The following is a 15,216-nucleotide window of genomic DNA, read 5'->3' as shown; positions in this document are numbered from 1 at the left end:
AAAGATGTTTAAAGATATGAATAATATATGTATGAGATGACTTAACAATATATGCAGTTTCTTAACATGTATAATGATAATATTCATATGTTTCTCAGAATATATTGTATTTTTCCAAGAACCAGAGACGAATAATGTTTATAAACACTATTTTATGTTTGGCCGATGTTACATCTATATAATATTACAAATTATATATATATATATATATATACATATATATATAACAGTAAAGTTGACCGACATGACCTTATGGCAAATTCAAAAAAAACTTTCATATTTTAAGTGGTTTTTTTATGTATATATGTATTCCGTCTGAGTATGAGCATTATTACAGTCGTACATAAAAATATTCAGCAGCGGTTTATTTGAAAATTCAATTTGTCATGAATTGTGCACATACACACACACACACACACAACACATATATATATATATATAATTCCGGCTTCTGAAAAAATCAAATTTATTCCCCAATATTTGAATTACTTATAAAGTTTATAAATAGAACAAATGCTTTTATTTAACAGTTCCTGAAGAAAGAGACTGTATAAATAGTTCTAATAAAATTGAATAATTTAATAATTTTTTAATAAAGAAATGAAAAAAAAATTATATATGAAGTTACGTTAATTAAAACCCATAGAAATTTAAAAAAAAAATTATCGACGACATTTAATCAGGGTAAAATATATTTTATATGAAAACTTTTAAAACAAAATAATTCATTCACTTTTCAGCATTTCTTATTTTCATTTCAAATAGTAGTTTCACTGAAGACGACATGACTGTTATATGTTACGTTAGATTGCAAAAATAATTGTAATTTGTAATGATAAATAATAAATATGAAGGAAAATACATCAAATAGAAATATAAATATTACATAAAATTTACATTTTTGTACTATAAAACTCCGAAATTCCTCAGAAAAATAAAATATGTCTGAAATAGTTTTGATAATATGTTGCCCTGAAGACTTTGTAAACATATATCAAAATTATTGAAAAAATCGATATATATATATATATATATGTTGATGTATACATAATAATTTTTAAATCTGTATATAATAAAAATAACGTTGTTTGCGTAAATCTGTTCAATATGACAAAATTCAAATCCACTATTGAGACAGGTTATGGTTTATCTATAAAATAGATTTATATATATATATATATATATATATAAATTTATGTGCGTTTATATATTATATGTGTCAAAATATTTAAAAATAAAAATATAATTGGAAGTTGCACTAAACTTAATTTTATCATCTACTATAGTAGTTAAAAGGAAACTTTTTCGGAAAACCTTTATTCTTGAAAAATTAAACTTTCGTATTTTATATATATATATATATATATATATATGTATATATATATACATATATAATTTCCAATTAAATTATTATTACTAAGACTTACCCCAAATAGAAATTAAGTTCTTCATACAATGTGCTAACATTTTAAAATATTTTTGTTCAAAACGCTAAAGATACGATAAAGGACGATGAAGTCCTTCATAATTCAAGGAGCATACAGTATAATGTCCTAAAAATAAATTAAAATTATTATTAAAAATTTCAAAAAAATCAAATATTTCATATCTATATCTAGTAGGCTATTCATCGAAATTCTATACAGTAGAACTCCAATTATCCGAACTCCGACTATCCGAACTCCAATTATCCGAACTTCGACTATCCGAATCGCCGATTATCCGAATCACTTTCAGAAAAAAAAATTGTCCAAAAAAACTCTAAGTGCGCTATTATTCTTCCACCAGCAAAGCCAGTGTAGGCACATTGTTTGTTTAGATTTGACGGAGATGTTACAAAACAATGATTTTTATTTCTAACTTGTACTTTTTTTTAACTCGTTTAAGTACATTTTATTTATATTTAAAACATGTGAAAATGTCATGTTTCTTTATTTAATTCAATAAAAAATAGTGCAATATCAAAACGTAACTTTTTTTCTCTCCAATGGCAATTAAAAAAAAAAACTCCGATTATCCGAATATTTGATTATCCGAATGGGTCCCGGTCCTCATTAATTCGGATAATTGGAGTTCTACTGTATCTAGTAGGCTATTATTCTAAATTCTAAGTAGGCTATTACATCGAAACAAAATATATATATTTCATATATCAAGTTTTTATAAAACTAAACAAAATCATCAACAATATAGAGAAATGTTTCAGGTAGATGTTTCAAAATGTGGTGCTTTAAAAAAAATTGATAAGGCAAGTAAAGTACTGTAAAGGATAGAAAGGACTCTACTGGAAAACTTGTGTGAAATTGAAATGAAAAGAAAACTGGTATGGACATACACCAGAAAAAACATCGATATCAAATTATTTGGAAGAATCAGAACAAAAAAATGTACGTATGATTACCAGGTAGGTTTTTCTTTAAAAAGGTAAATACAACAAATTGAGAATGTCATAAGATATGTGGTGATAGTATTGTGAAAAGTAAAATGTAAACTATAACCAAATTTTATAAAGGCCAAAGGAGTAGATAAAACATGGCACTTTCACACCAAAAACCTGCAGTAATAATAAGAGCAAGAATACTATTTTTCTCATCATCTTTACAAATTCATTAGAATTACAAATATTGTATTTTCACCTAGCTCATATGTGACTATGATTGCTGTATTGTAATTTTGAATAACAGGTGCCACATTATAGCGACCAGAATAAACAAAAAGTAGCAAATTCCATAGCTAATATTAGTATAAATATGTTCTGCTCAAGATTTTATAAACTTCTACAATTTTTTGCTTGATATTATGTAAGTAGAATATTTGTATTTTTTGCTATTGGAGCCGTACCAAGATATATAATGTTAATAGTTGGCTTTTCATATTTATAGGATATCATACTTTTTTCATCTCGCATTTTCATATTCACAAAGCATATTTCTACAAATAGTCCCGAAAAATCTAGATAAAAGGACAATTATATACAATTTGTTTAATGTTGGTTTCTATATCAATTTACACATAAAGATAGTATGTATTTTCAAATTGCAAACAGTAATTTTGTCATGAATACGAAACTATTTTATTTTAATCACATTTATTAATCATATCACTAATGATCATTTTTATAATAAACAGATAGGTTTGAAAGTCAGCTAAATAATCCAAGATCAAACTTCACCCAATCCACTCCCCCAAATCCCATTATCGCCCACTAGATGTCTCGTACGTCCTTCGTCTCACCGCACTCTTCGTATGCTGTTAACACGATATGACATAGTGAAACATCAGACGCCCGAGCATACTTACTTGGCGCTTAGGATCCCGTGATCAAGAAGGCGGGTCCTCCGGGGATGGGCTTAGCCATTGCACCTGGGTTAAGCAGATATCCTTGCGATTATCCCTAAAGGGGTATATCGGGCGTGCAATTTTGGTAGTCGGGACTGCGTACGCGCTGTCCCGGTAAAAAAGTAGTAATTGAAAGAAGAAATATTTATACAAAAGTCGATAGTGTATAAATTAATAAGAATGCTGAGAATTCTGCCTCAAATACAAAGATTTATAAACAAATACAACAGCTGCCTACAATATCATCTAAGTTCGCTTGCAAAGAAAAGCAAATACTAGTGTCAGATTAACTAGTAGTATTGGGATTTTGCCTTGAGGAAAGCTACATAAACTTCCCGATATGTGTAAATAATAAACGACTTAATCCATGATAAAAAATTAATTTATGAGTGATTGAAAGCATTCGAAGTGGATTTGATCTATTTTCGCATTCATCTTGCTCTTTATCTCCGTAACAGCTGGACCTGCCTTTGCCAAAAACTAATCAGCTCATCTCCCTATCAATAGGAATCGAATGTTTTTTAACCATTCAAATCGGTTGATCGTGCGCCTGAAAACGTGACTGGAAATTTGTATCCATACATACATACATACACACAAATCCATTTTTTCTCTGAGGTATGCCAAAATTTCAGAAACCTTCAAAACGTCGAGAAATGTGAAATTTTCAATTTCGATTTTCGGCCCATTACAAAAACTTACCCTACGGAATTTTAGAAGTACACATTTAGTTGAGAAAAGTTATTATAATCTTTATATTTTTGTAAAAAAGAATACAAAGGCGATTTTATGTTTTCTAATATTTTCATGCCTATTTTATTTTTATTATTTTTTATGCAAGCTCATTTGATAAAAGTATAGTATTACAGTCTAGTAGCCATTTAAAATGGATATTCAAAACCATAATTAATACGTAATTATCCAGACAGAAAGCGTAGAATTTCATTTTATGAAAAATAAACTTATTGCGAGATGGTCATTCACACTGTTTTTGTTTATAAAAGAATGTAATTTTGAGATTTGCGGAAAATCTCAGATGATTTGTGACATACAAACCTATATTTTTCATACCCTAGACATGGAGTTGCTATTTTAAATTGAAGTTCATTAACATCAACTATTTTTGAGAAATAGAAATTATACATAAAATAAGTTTACTAACAATAAGATATTGTAAGAATACATCTTTAAAAGTTTATAATAACTAACTATATGTTTAAATAATTTTTTATTGTCTTTAAGGTGTTAGCCTTAAATATGGAGTTTTTTCAAATGGATTTTAAATTTTTGAAGTCACATTTGATTTACCACACACACACTTTTTGCAATTTTGGTGTCAAACGATTCAGAATGATTTGAGGCAACAAAATTAGCAGATTGGTTTAGGTACTACAAATAATTATTAATATAGATTAAACCCTGCAGGCCATAAACCTCTACCTGGCATCGTGCCTTAAGCATATTGCTGGAATTTCCCATACCGTAGAAAAAATGAGATTTCTTGGAGAATTTTGAAATGGTGAAAGAATCGCCTTTTTTGAAAAAAATTAATTAAGGCATGCTCCCCACAAATTTATTCATTCATCCTTCCAATCAAACCAAGTAAAATGTTTTTTTTGAATCATTCAAATCGGATGCTCCGTTCTTTCAAAAACTGATATGCTATATTTCGCACTTTTGGTCCAGTTCTTCGAAATAGCTGGACCTGCCTTGGACAAAAGCTAATCAGAACGCATTCCCATGGATAAGTATTTAATGTTTTTTGAATCATTCAAATCGGATAATCTCGAAATACATTTACACACACATACACATATATCAATTTTTTCTATATATATGCCAAAATGTCAGAAACCTTTGAAACGTAAATATATGCAAAACTTTTCGATTTTTGAACGATTACTATAACTTAGCCTGCAAGAAGTTAAAAATAATTATATTCGGCAATAACTTATCAATGTAAAATGTAAACAGCCAAATTTTTCGTTCAATACTCAAAATATTAAATTAGTTTATCATTTTTACTTTAAAGTCCTAATCCATTAATTTACATTCTGATTTGCTTATTATCATACAACAACATTGACCCATTTATGCATTACCGGCAACTGGAACAAATTTAAATTATCATTTTAATGTATTTTTATTACATTAACTTTACGTATAAGTTATCCTGTTGCAAAATACGTGACGACGATAAATAAAAGAATTGATAATTTAAAGGTATATAACATTACATTCTTTGAACTTTGACAATAGTTGACTTAAGTGCTTAGGCGAAACGAGTAAATTTACCAGTTTAATAGTAAAATTTGTGAGTTTGCAATGTTTGTTTTCGAAAAGTTTTTGTTTGTTGTCGTAATGTGTGGTGCCAGCCAGGCTTACAAACGTGGACAGCAAGTAACTCCTCCGGAACCAGAACATACAGGGTACTACGTCTCCGAACAAACGGCTAAAGAAATAGGTACTGATATTGTTTTGTACTTGTGATTTATGGATTTGTATCTCAAGCTTAATTGCTAAATCCGTTCTCTTCCAAATACTATTGACAGTCCATGAATTGCATTCATACTGTCTAATTCCTACCTATATTTTTATAATAGGATATATTATTTTCATCTAACTGATCTACGTCATAAGTTTCAGACCATACATTTTTAAATTGTCTTGTACCAGATGTTACTAAATTCCCTTTTGCCAGATGGAAATTGCCTCAGTTTCATATTTTACACTACATATAGGGCGCGCCATATATTTTTTAAAATGCTATAAAAAAAACTACTGAATATTTTTTTAAAATTTCTTTTTTTATTCGAAGTACAGTTCTTCCAGTTAATAATGGACCAACTTTATTTGAAAACGCTCAAATGGCTGTCTAACTCTTAAATGGCTGCGAAAAAAATCTAAATGGCTCCAAAAAAAAAAAAAAAAATAGATGGCGGACCCTTTACATATTTGTACTCATGTAATTTCAAGCATTTTCTACTTCTTGAAGATACCAAACTATTTTTTATGTTTGCAGAAGACAAGGTTTCAACATGGGATCCATCCAAAGACGAAAACGCCTGGGAAATGAGCGGCTTGATCGAAGGAGATATTTTACCACCTTCTGGTGATTTGGGCAAAAATGGTCTACGTGGTGATAAATACAGATGGAAAGATGGAATTGTCCCTTATTTTATAAACGGAACTAGAATTCAGTAAATAACTATAAATAGAAAACCATGTTGTTAAAAATCCATTTTATTAATATTCATTTTTACAGGTGACGAAAATATAGAAAAAGTATTGGATGCCATCCAGGAATATCATAACAAGACGTGTATTCGATTCGTCCGTTCAGATTAACGGACCGTGATTTTATTATGGTAAATTCTTATGATTCATCTTAGTAAAAATAAAATTTCTATAAAAATTGTCCTCAACAATAAGTCATAATTCACATTGGCAATTGACTTAATTCCCATCAAGCTCAGAATGGATTGCCTTATGATATCTTGAATTCCTTTTGCAAAAATGTTTCCAGCTCCCAATATCAACATCATATGGTTGGTTATAATTATCCAAGGATAAATTGTCCACTACCATAGTTAACTAAATGATTCAGCATCCTCAAATCCTTGTCCCCTAATTTTGATTTTTATTTCTCTCAGATCCGAAGTAGCAGACCAGGCTGCTGGTCTTCAGTTGGAAGACAATCAGGAGGCCAGGTCGTCAATTTACAAGTTCCTGGTTGCAATCATCGTGGAATTATCATTCACGAATTCTTACATGCTCTTGGATTCTTCCATCAGCAAAGTGCTGCTGATAGAGATAATCATGTCAAAATACACTGGGAAAACATTCAGGAAGGTAAGAGACTTTAATGATCCTAAAACCCGGAAAAGAGGTTAAAAAAAACTATTGATTCTTTCAGGTAGAGAAAATAATTTTGAAAAATACAACGACACTGTTGTGACCAGCTATGAACAAGTATACGATTATACAAGTATCATGCATTATAGTTCGAAGGCATTTTCCAAAAATGGTGAAGTTACTATAGAACCTTTGGTAAGTTGAACTGTGGTAAAGTAACTATATATAGGTAAGAGTCAAGTTTATGTGTATTACAATGTTTGTATTTGATTTTCAGGAAGCTGAAGCCAAAATAGGACAAAGAGATCATTTAAGTGATGCAGATATAGCAAAATTAAATGCCATGTACAAAACCGAATGTGAAAATCGCGAAAATAATCCTGAACCTGAATTTTCGCTGACTTCCTGGTTATTTCAATAATGGATTCGTATTTTGGAAAAAACAACATCAACCCTCACTGTTTTGAAAAATATACGAATCCAGAAGTGATATATGCACATATAGTAAAATAAGAAGACATTATTTAATATTGAGCATAAATAATTAATTTATAAAAAATGTACAAACTTGCATTAAAATATAAAATAAGCAATTACTTTGAAAAGTTTCTTTTTTTAGTATAAAAGTGTTAAATCAAAATAGACAAGATACTCACATTTAATATTTTGAGATATAATATTATAACATCCGTAAGGGTAAGTTCTAGTAATCGAAAAAATCAAAAATGCAAATATTTTGCATATCTTTACGTTTGAAACGATTTATAAGTGTGCGTGTGTTTTTATATATGTAAGTGCGGATAGAAATTTTTGTCGACGATTCGAGACCACGGATAACCGATTTAATGATTCAAAAATCAATTCCTATTGATGAGGAGACGTGTTGATTATTTTTTGCAAGGCAGGTCCGTTGTTCCAAATATAAGAAAAATAGTAAAAATTGACAATTTTGGACAGAACAGAGTATACTATTTGAATGATTCAAAAAAATTCACTTGTATTGATGAGGAACATGGTTGATGTATGGGTTTTGACTTAATGGGGATCAAAGTTTTCAAAAATCTCAAAATCTAAAAATTGGCAATTTTTGAGAACAGAGTATACTATTTGAATGATTCAAAAAAAAACTTCGACGTCTTCGACATTATTGATAGTATGGGTCAACTGACTTCAATGGGCATCAAAAAAATCTCAAAATGTTCAAAAACTTCCAAAAATTTAAAATTTCTCAAAAATCCACTTTTTCAAAGTTTGAAAAAAAAATCTTTTTTAAAAAATATTGATTTTTGTGCGGGAAGTTCCAGCAATTTCCCTCAAGGCACGATTTCCATGTACCACTAATTTTTTCAAAATATTCAAAAAAAACAATTTCTCAAAAAAATCATTCATGACTCACTGCTGTGTGCCAAAGCCCTTACAAACAAATCCATAGAGAAAATGTGTTACGTGAGATGGTCTATACAAAAGCGTTGTGATCATCTATGGTGTGTCCCTAACAAAATGGCAGATGCCGCTTAGTTGTCGCTTGACATTTCATTATTTACATGCTTAGGAAACTATATATGTACGTATTTAAATAACAAAGATCGATTTTGTGTGGTCCAGTTCACTAAACCGTGTATACTATTTAGTTTACCATATTTACTAACAATAAATCATACATAGATCATTATTCGTGACATTTAATTATATCGAAACGACTAGATTGTTTTTTGATTAAAGTTATTATTTTTTATATTCTACTTATTGAAACAGACGAAAGGAAAAATTGGTAGAAAACCCGACATGGCAAAGAGGCCGGCTGAAGATCCCGGGGCTCCGGGCTTCCTCCCATAAAAAAGGTTCAGTTTGAACCTCATTTAATAGGCCCTATATCTACCTTGAAGAAATGGATATCAAAGTACTGCAATTTCAAAATAAAAAGCTAGCACAGGTAACTTATTTGTTAGAATAACGTAAACAAATCTTCTAATTCAATAAAAGTTGCTCATATGATCATTTATAATTTTTCTCAGCGTATTGAACAAAGGCATAGATCAGAAGCTGAATTGCGGCAAAGAATAGAACAGTTAGAAAAAAGACAAACGCAAGATGATGCTGTTTTGAACGTTGTGAACAGATATTGGAATCAGTTAAACGAGGATATAAGAGTATTGTTACAAAGATTTGATGCCGAAACAGCAGATGAATTAGAAAATAAAAGTAACCAACATTTCATTTTGTCCACATTTACTTTTGGTACATAAATTAATATATTTAATATGTTTACAGATGAAAATGAGGCTACTACATCTTTCTTGATGCAATTATCGACTTGGGACAAAGAAGAATTAGATGATAAACTTGCAAATCGTGTTCAAGTATCAAAGCGTGCCGTGGCAAAAATTGTACAAGTATTTGATAGATTGATGCAGAGAAATGAAAAGATCACACTTGCATTGAAAGAGGAAGAAGGTGCAGGTAATTGATTGGGAATTAAAAATTCTTAACAAATAAAGATAAATATTCATTATTAAATGTACTTTACAGCTAATCTTGATGAGACATTACAACAAGCTTTTATGGATGTACAGGCAGAAAATAGAAATCTACAATCTTTAAATACATCTTTGCACGAGAAACATCATATAATGTGCTTAAAAACATCAGAACTTCAGGATTCTGTTACAGGCAAAGATACTGAAGCGGCAGAACTAAGGAATCAAATTGATGATCTTCAGTATGAGTTACAGAAGGTTTGTGTTTTTAATAAAACTAAGCACCTATTATCATTCTAATAATTCTATGAATATTTGTAGGTGCGATCACGAAATGACAAATTAGAAAATCATTTAGCAGAAGCTATAGAAAAATTGAAGACTTATCATCAATTGCATGGTGATAGTGATAAATCTTCAAATGCAGGTTAGATAAATAGTAATATTTTAAGAAATCATTATGTTATTCGTTATAAGTTTCTTTATTTATTATTATCTCATGTTTAAAGGTAAAGGTGTTGTAACAACTAATGTGGCAGCTTCTCAATTAGAAGATTTACACAAGGAATTAGAAGAATATAGGGAATTGGCAAACAATCGTCTACAAGAACTTGATAAACTTCATCAGCAGCACAGAGATTCATTGAAAGAAGTTGAGAAGCTAAAAATGGATGTATGTCCCCATTTTTACTTAATAGAATCAGATATATTTTTCAGAATTGACTTGAAACCTGAATTTTTCAGATAAGACAATTACCAGAATCGGTTATTGTCGAAACAACAGAATATAAGTGTCTACAATCCCAATTTTCTGTTTTATATAATGAATCTATGCAAATCAAGACAGTATTAGATGAAACCAGAGTGCAATTACAAACCTGCAAAAATCAACATCTGAGACAGATAGAAATGATGGAGGTATGTATAAATTACATTCATCATTTATTATCTATTATTTCTTACAATATATATTTAATAGAGTGAAGAATTAATAGCGCAAAAGAAATTAAGAGGAGAGATGATTCAACTGGAGGATGTTTTAGCACAACTTCGAAAAGAATATGAAATGCTGAGAATTGAATTTGAGCAAAACTTGGCAGCAAATGAACAAACTGGACCCATAAATAGAGAAATGAGGCATTTAATCACTTCTTTACAAAACCACAATGGTCAATTAAAGGGCGAAGTGCAACGTTATAAAAGAAAATATAAAGATGCCAATGCTGAAATACCTAAGGTAATATATATATATATATATATATATATATATATATATTTAAATTATAATATTTATTTCTTTTATAGTTGAAAAAGGAAATTGAAGACCTCACAGCGCGGATCGGTTCATCAAATAATGCTCAAAACCAAGGTGATACCGAAATTAAACATGAGAAAGAAGGTACAAATTGTGGAGGAAGTACCACTGGTCCTTTTAAGGATAACATAAAAGAAGAGAGTGGAACTGATGCACATAATACTGGAAATACTCCAGTTAAAGATGAAGCAAATACTGGACAATGTGTCAAGAAAGAGGAGGATGATCCAGAAGTAAGAATAACTAAGAGTTATAAAATAAACTTGTAGTCCTAATTAATGTTATTTTATTACTTTTTTAGGGCGCAAAACAAGATAAAGGTGGTGCTCAAATTAAAAAGGAACCTGGTAAAACTGAAAAGGAGCAAAGGGATGCACAAAGAGCTAAAGAAGCAAAAATTGCTGAATCAGATATGGTCAGAGATTTGAAAGCTCAATTGAAGTATGATATAGTTTATTATGTTAATAACTAACAATAACTATAGGTTGTTCAATGTCTTTAAATTTTTTTTAGAAAAGCAATGAATGATCAAAAAGAAATGAAATTACTGCTTGATATGTACAAAGGAGTTAGTAAAGAACAACGTGATAAAGTTCAACTTATGGCTGCTGAGAAAAAAGCTAGGGCCGAAGTTGAAGATTTGAAACAGCAATTGAAAAAAATACAGGTACTATTTTATTTATATAATAGAGAAATATGGTTTTATGTTCTATGTTAAATTGAATCTTATTTCAGCCTGTTTTTTCTAAGGATAATAAAAGGGATGAAAGGAAAAAGATGGCAGATGAGGATGCTTTAAAAAAAATCAAACAACTTGAGGAACAAAAATATGAACTGCAAAAACAAGTTGCATCCCAAAAAGCACCTGCAGAAAGTGCTTGGCCTGCAAGTCATTACAATAGGCCCTTTGCTGGATCAGCGGTTTGTAGTAGATAATTTAAGTACCGTTGTCGTATTTGAATAATTTTAAATTTTATTAACTCTACCAGGAGGAAGAGGCATTATTGAATGAGATGGAAGTCACCGGGCAAGCTTTTGAAGATATGCAGGAACAGAATTCAAGGCTTGTTCAACAATTAAGAGAAAAGGATGATGCAAATTTCAAATTAATGTCGGACAGAATCAAAGCCAATCAACTGCACAAAATGTTAAGGGAAGAAAAACAGATTCTTCAAGAACAGGTAATAAATATGACATTTTTTGTTTTAATATTATTTTAATGACCGGGTAAAAGTGGTCTTAATATGTACTTTAATCATTGTTACAGGTAGCAACAAGAGAAACTCAAATTGAAGCAATGAATGTAGTTTTAAGAAAGTTGGAAGAAAAGGAAAGGATTCTCCAAAATACTTTAACAACAGTTGAAAAAGAATTAGTGTTGCGACAACAGGCTTTGGAAATGCATAAACGAAAGGCAATTGAATCTGCTCAGAGTGCAGCAGATTTGAAATTGCATTTAGGTGAGTAATAATTATGCAGCAGCACTTGCAATTAAAAAAATTAAAGAAATAACTGAAGGTGTAACATGTTTTTCCAGAAAAATACCATTCTCAAATGAAAGAAGCACAACAAGTTGTAGCTGAAAAAACAAGTTCACTAGAAGCAGAAGCTTACAAGACGAAGAGAGTTCAGGTTTGATATTTTATTATAAATAATTTAAGTAACAATGAATTAAGAATGATCAAAATCATTCTATTTTATAGGAGGAATTAGCTCAGTTCAGAAGAAAGGCAGAACGCATGAAGAAAATTGAGATGGCTGGTACATCTATCGATGAAGTTATGTTAGAAGAAATAAGAGAGTACAAGGAAACTCTAACTTGTCCCTCTTGTAAAGTTAAGCGTAAGGATGCAGTGCTTTCAAAATGTTTCCACGTATTTTGCTGGGATTGTTTGCGAACAAGATATGAAACAAGACAGAGGAAGTGTCCTAAATGTAATTGTGCATTTGGTGCCAATGATTATCATAGACTTTATTTATCTACTTAAAGGAAATTGTTTTTAATCCTTTAATCCAATTAATTTTATTTCAGTGTTTTTATTTTTTTGATATATTTATGATATATTAATCTGTATATTGACTGCATTTATTATGAATACGGAAAAATATAATTTTTACCAACAAATCTTCGTTTTATTAGTAAAAACAAAATTCAGGACTATATTGAAATTGAGTATTTTGTAAAATTCAACTTTATATTTAATAACAAAATATAAAGAATTAATTCATTCTACTTAATAATAAATACATTTAATATATTCATAACATACAATTATGAGGCCACCGAGGAAATGGTATAGTGTCTTTAATATTTGAAATACCTGTTAAAAATTGCAAAAGCCTTTCAAAACCTAATCCAAAACCTCCAGTTGGAACATTACCAAACTCTCGCAGTTGTAAATACCATTCAAAATTATCTGAATTTGGTAATCGTTGTTTTAATAAATCATAATTATTTTCTCTTAAACTTCCTCCTGCTAATTCACCAACTCCAGGAGCAAATAAGTCAAAGGCTGCAACCTGAAAAAATTTATAAAACTTTGTAATGTGAAAGAAAGTATTCAATATTTCAGAATTATTAACATACCTTGGATTCATCACTTTCATTTTGTTTCATATAAAAGATTTAATTTCTTTTGGCCAATTTATAACAAACAAAGGAATATTATTATTATGTTGTACTAAATAAAATTCATGTTCTTTTGATAACGCTTGGTTCTTCTCTACAGGTGTTGAAAACTTCTGATTGCTTTTCAATAAAATATCAATAGCTTCATCATATTCCATTACACCAAATTCTTTATTTATCCAATCGTATTTGACATCATTGTCATCTGATATTTTTTTAAATCTGATTCACAAGCACTTAATGTTTTTTCTGCTATACTTTTTATCATGTCTTCGCAAAGTTTGGTAATATCTAATAAATTCGTTACAAAAGCTTTTTCAGCTTCTATCATGTAAAATTCAGAAAGATGTAATGTTGACCTAGAATTTTCAGCCCTGAAAGTGGGGCCAAATGTATATACATTTGATAGTCCATGCGCTGCTGCTTCTAAATGCAACTGTCCGGACACAGTTAAATAGGCTTTAGTATTAAAATAAGCCTGATCTAAAGGAACATCCTTTTTAGCCATCATTTTCAATGTGGTCATACTCTCTGGTTGTACCCTAAAAACCTCCCCAGCTCCTTCACAATCATTTGACGTCAGAATAGGAGTGTGCACATGAACAAAATTATCATTGATAAAAAAGTTATGAGTTTCTAAAGTGGCTCGACTTCTAACTCTTAACAATGCAGATTGTTTTGAAGTCCTACTTCTCATATGTAAAAACTTTCTGACATAATCAGGAGGATAAACCTTTCTTGGAGCGAATGGGTAATTGTCAGAGACTGCACATTTACCTATTAATTTAACTTCATTGGCTTTTAGCTCTAATTGTTGCTTAGGCGTCAAACCTAACTGTCCGATAGCTTCTACAGAAGCTCCGTAAGTAACTAGCTCATGTTTCTTTTCAGCGGGTAAAGTAACCTGGAGTACATTGTTACAAGAACCATCGTTGATATCAAGGAAAACTGTTGATTTCATTTTTCGGATTGCTTTGACCCAACCCTAAAAAAAGCCCTTTAAAAAAAAACAATAACACATATATAATATAGAGAAATAAGAAATAAAAGTTAACCTTTATGGTTATGTTTTCTCCTAATTTATTTTCATCATGTAGCGACTTGATGTTTAAATTTGCAGTTAATTTAGAAGTCGACGTTGAAAGACTTCTAAATTGTGTAAGTTTTGTTAATCGATGCACAAACATTTTTAATATATCAACTTTATTGGCAATGCAGACATTGCATGAAGACTATTCAAGTAACAAGCAAGTGTCAAAAAGTTGATTTTGAATTTTGCGCCTTTGAACTGACTTGAACTTTGCCAATAAGAACACGACTGTTTAAACTGTCATTTAAATCAAATTATTTGAAAAAAAATATATATATATATTTATTCATATATTCTTACTTTAGTTATATGCTTTATTCTTTTTTAGTTACTAAATATACACTATTAAGTTAATTTATTTTTTCCTGCTTTTTTACAATAAGAAGGTGACTGTTCACGTCAAACGCTGTCTTATCAAATGTCAAATTTGGGAATAATTTAAAAAAAAAGCAAATGTTATTTCAACTTTATGAAAATTAACTTTATAATTCTTCACTAAGGTATGTTAAAT

General features: G+C 29.8%; 4 protein-coding genes and 1 non-coding gene across 6 annotated transcripts in view; 4 read left to right on the top strand and 1 right to left on the bottom strand.

Moving 5' to 3' along the window:
• The window catches only part of LOC113378776 (E3 ubiquitin-protein ligase Bre1-like), a 3,785-nt gene extending 3,231 nt beyond the window's left edge, over positions 1-554 (top strand). The window contains 1 exon segment of the mRNA XM_026619374.1: positions 531-554. Within this exon segment, the coding sequence (XP_026475159.1) occupies positions 531-554 (24 nt within the window).
• Positions 555-3,292: 2,738 nt separating this feature from the next.
• LOC113364486 lies at positions 3,293-3,454 on the top strand. Its single transcript, XR_003366176.1, has one exon. It is a non-coding gene; the product is annotated as a U1 spliceosomal RNA (small nuclear RNA).
• Positions 3,455-5,700: 2,246 nt separating this feature from the next.
• On the top strand, positions 5,701-7,615 carry LOC113378767 (zinc metalloproteinase nas-13-like). Its single transcript, XM_026619364.1, has 5 exons — positions 5,701-5,803; positions 6,362-6,507; positions 6,993-7,191; positions 7,256-7,389; positions 7,472-7,615. Exons 1-5 carry the CDS (start codon positions 5,701-5,703, stop codon positions 7,613-7,615), a joined length of 726 nt encoding a protein of 241 aa, XP_026475149.1.
• A 1,448-nt stretch (positions 7,616-9,063) lies between these two features.
• Positions 9,064-13,103, top strand: LOC113388872 (E3 ubiquitin-protein ligase Bre1). 2 transcript variants are annotated; one of them, XM_026626011.1, is made up of 16 exons: positions 9,064-9,127; positions 9,210-9,396; positions 9,466-9,654; positions 9,724-9,929; positions 9,993-10,098; positions 10,181-10,344; positions 10,416-10,589; positions 10,651-10,908; positions 10,977-11,219; positions 11,288-11,427; positions 11,500-11,653; positions 11,737-11,907; positions 11,976-12,167; positions 12,254-12,446; positions 12,524-12,618; positions 12,690-13,103. In XM_026626011.1, the coding sequence occupies exons 1-16, from the start codon at positions 9,083-9,085 to the stop codon at positions 12,972-12,974; spliced, it is 2,802 nt and encodes a 933-aa protein (XP_026481796.1). In that variant the 5' UTR covers positions 9,064-9,082; the 3' UTR covers positions 12,975-13,103. The 2 variants fall into 2 exon arrangements, with proteins under 2 accessions (XP_026481796.1, XP_026481795.1); XM_026626010.1 differs by having other exon boundaries at positions 11,722-11,907.
• A 142-nt stretch (positions 13,104-13,245) lies between these two features.
• Positions 13,246-14,839, bottom strand: LOC113363327 (probable asparagine--tRNA ligase, mitochondrial). The gene is given in 5 exon segments (XM_026605822.1): positions 13,246-13,506; positions 13,574-13,611; positions 13,614-13,832; positions 13,835-14,600; positions 14,671-14,839. Coding segments are annotated over 5 exon segments (1,416 nt in total). The 5' UTR covers positions 14,803-14,839.
• Between the last annotated feature and the right edge of the window lie 377 nt (positions 14,840-15,216).

This window comes from Ctenocephalides felis, unplaced genomic scaffold, assembly GCF_003426905.1.
Source record: "Ctenocephalides felis isolate EL2017-DRISC unplaced genomic scaffold, ASM342690v1 CF-g0.4_SCAFFOLD_00845, whole genome shotgun sequence".
Classification (NCBI taxonomy): Eukaryota; Metazoa; Arthropoda; class Insecta; order Siphonaptera; family Pulicidae; genus Ctenocephalides; species Ctenocephalides felis.
The sequence above is the reverse complement of the archived record's forward strand: the minus strand, read 5'-3'. Positions and strand labels throughout refer to the sequence as shown.

Coding starts and splice junctions, on each gene's coding strand:
- LOC113378767 (XM_026619364.1), top strand. CDS start 5,701: ATGTGTGGTGCCAGCCAGGCTTACAAACGTGGACAGCAAGTAACTCCT. Junction 7,192..7,255: donor CTGGGAAAACATTCAGGAAG/GTAAGAGACTTT, acceptor TGATTCTTTCAG/GTAGAGAAAATAATTTTGAA. Junction 7,390..7,471: donor AAGTTACTATAGAACCTTTG/GTAAGTTGAACT, acceptor TTTGATTTTCAG/GAAGCTGAAGCCAAAATAGG.
- LOC113388872 (XM_026626010.1), top strand. CDS start 9,083: ATGGATATCAAAGTACTGCAATTTCAAAATAAAAAGCTAGCACAG. Junction 11,428..11,499: donor GATTTGAAAGCTCAATTGAA/GTATGATATAGT, acceptor AATTTTTTTTAG/AAAAGCAATGAATGATCAAA. Junction 11,654..11,721: donor AGCAATTGAAAAAAATACAG/GTACTATTTTAT, acceptor ATCTTATTTCAG/CCTGTTTTTTCTAAGGATAA.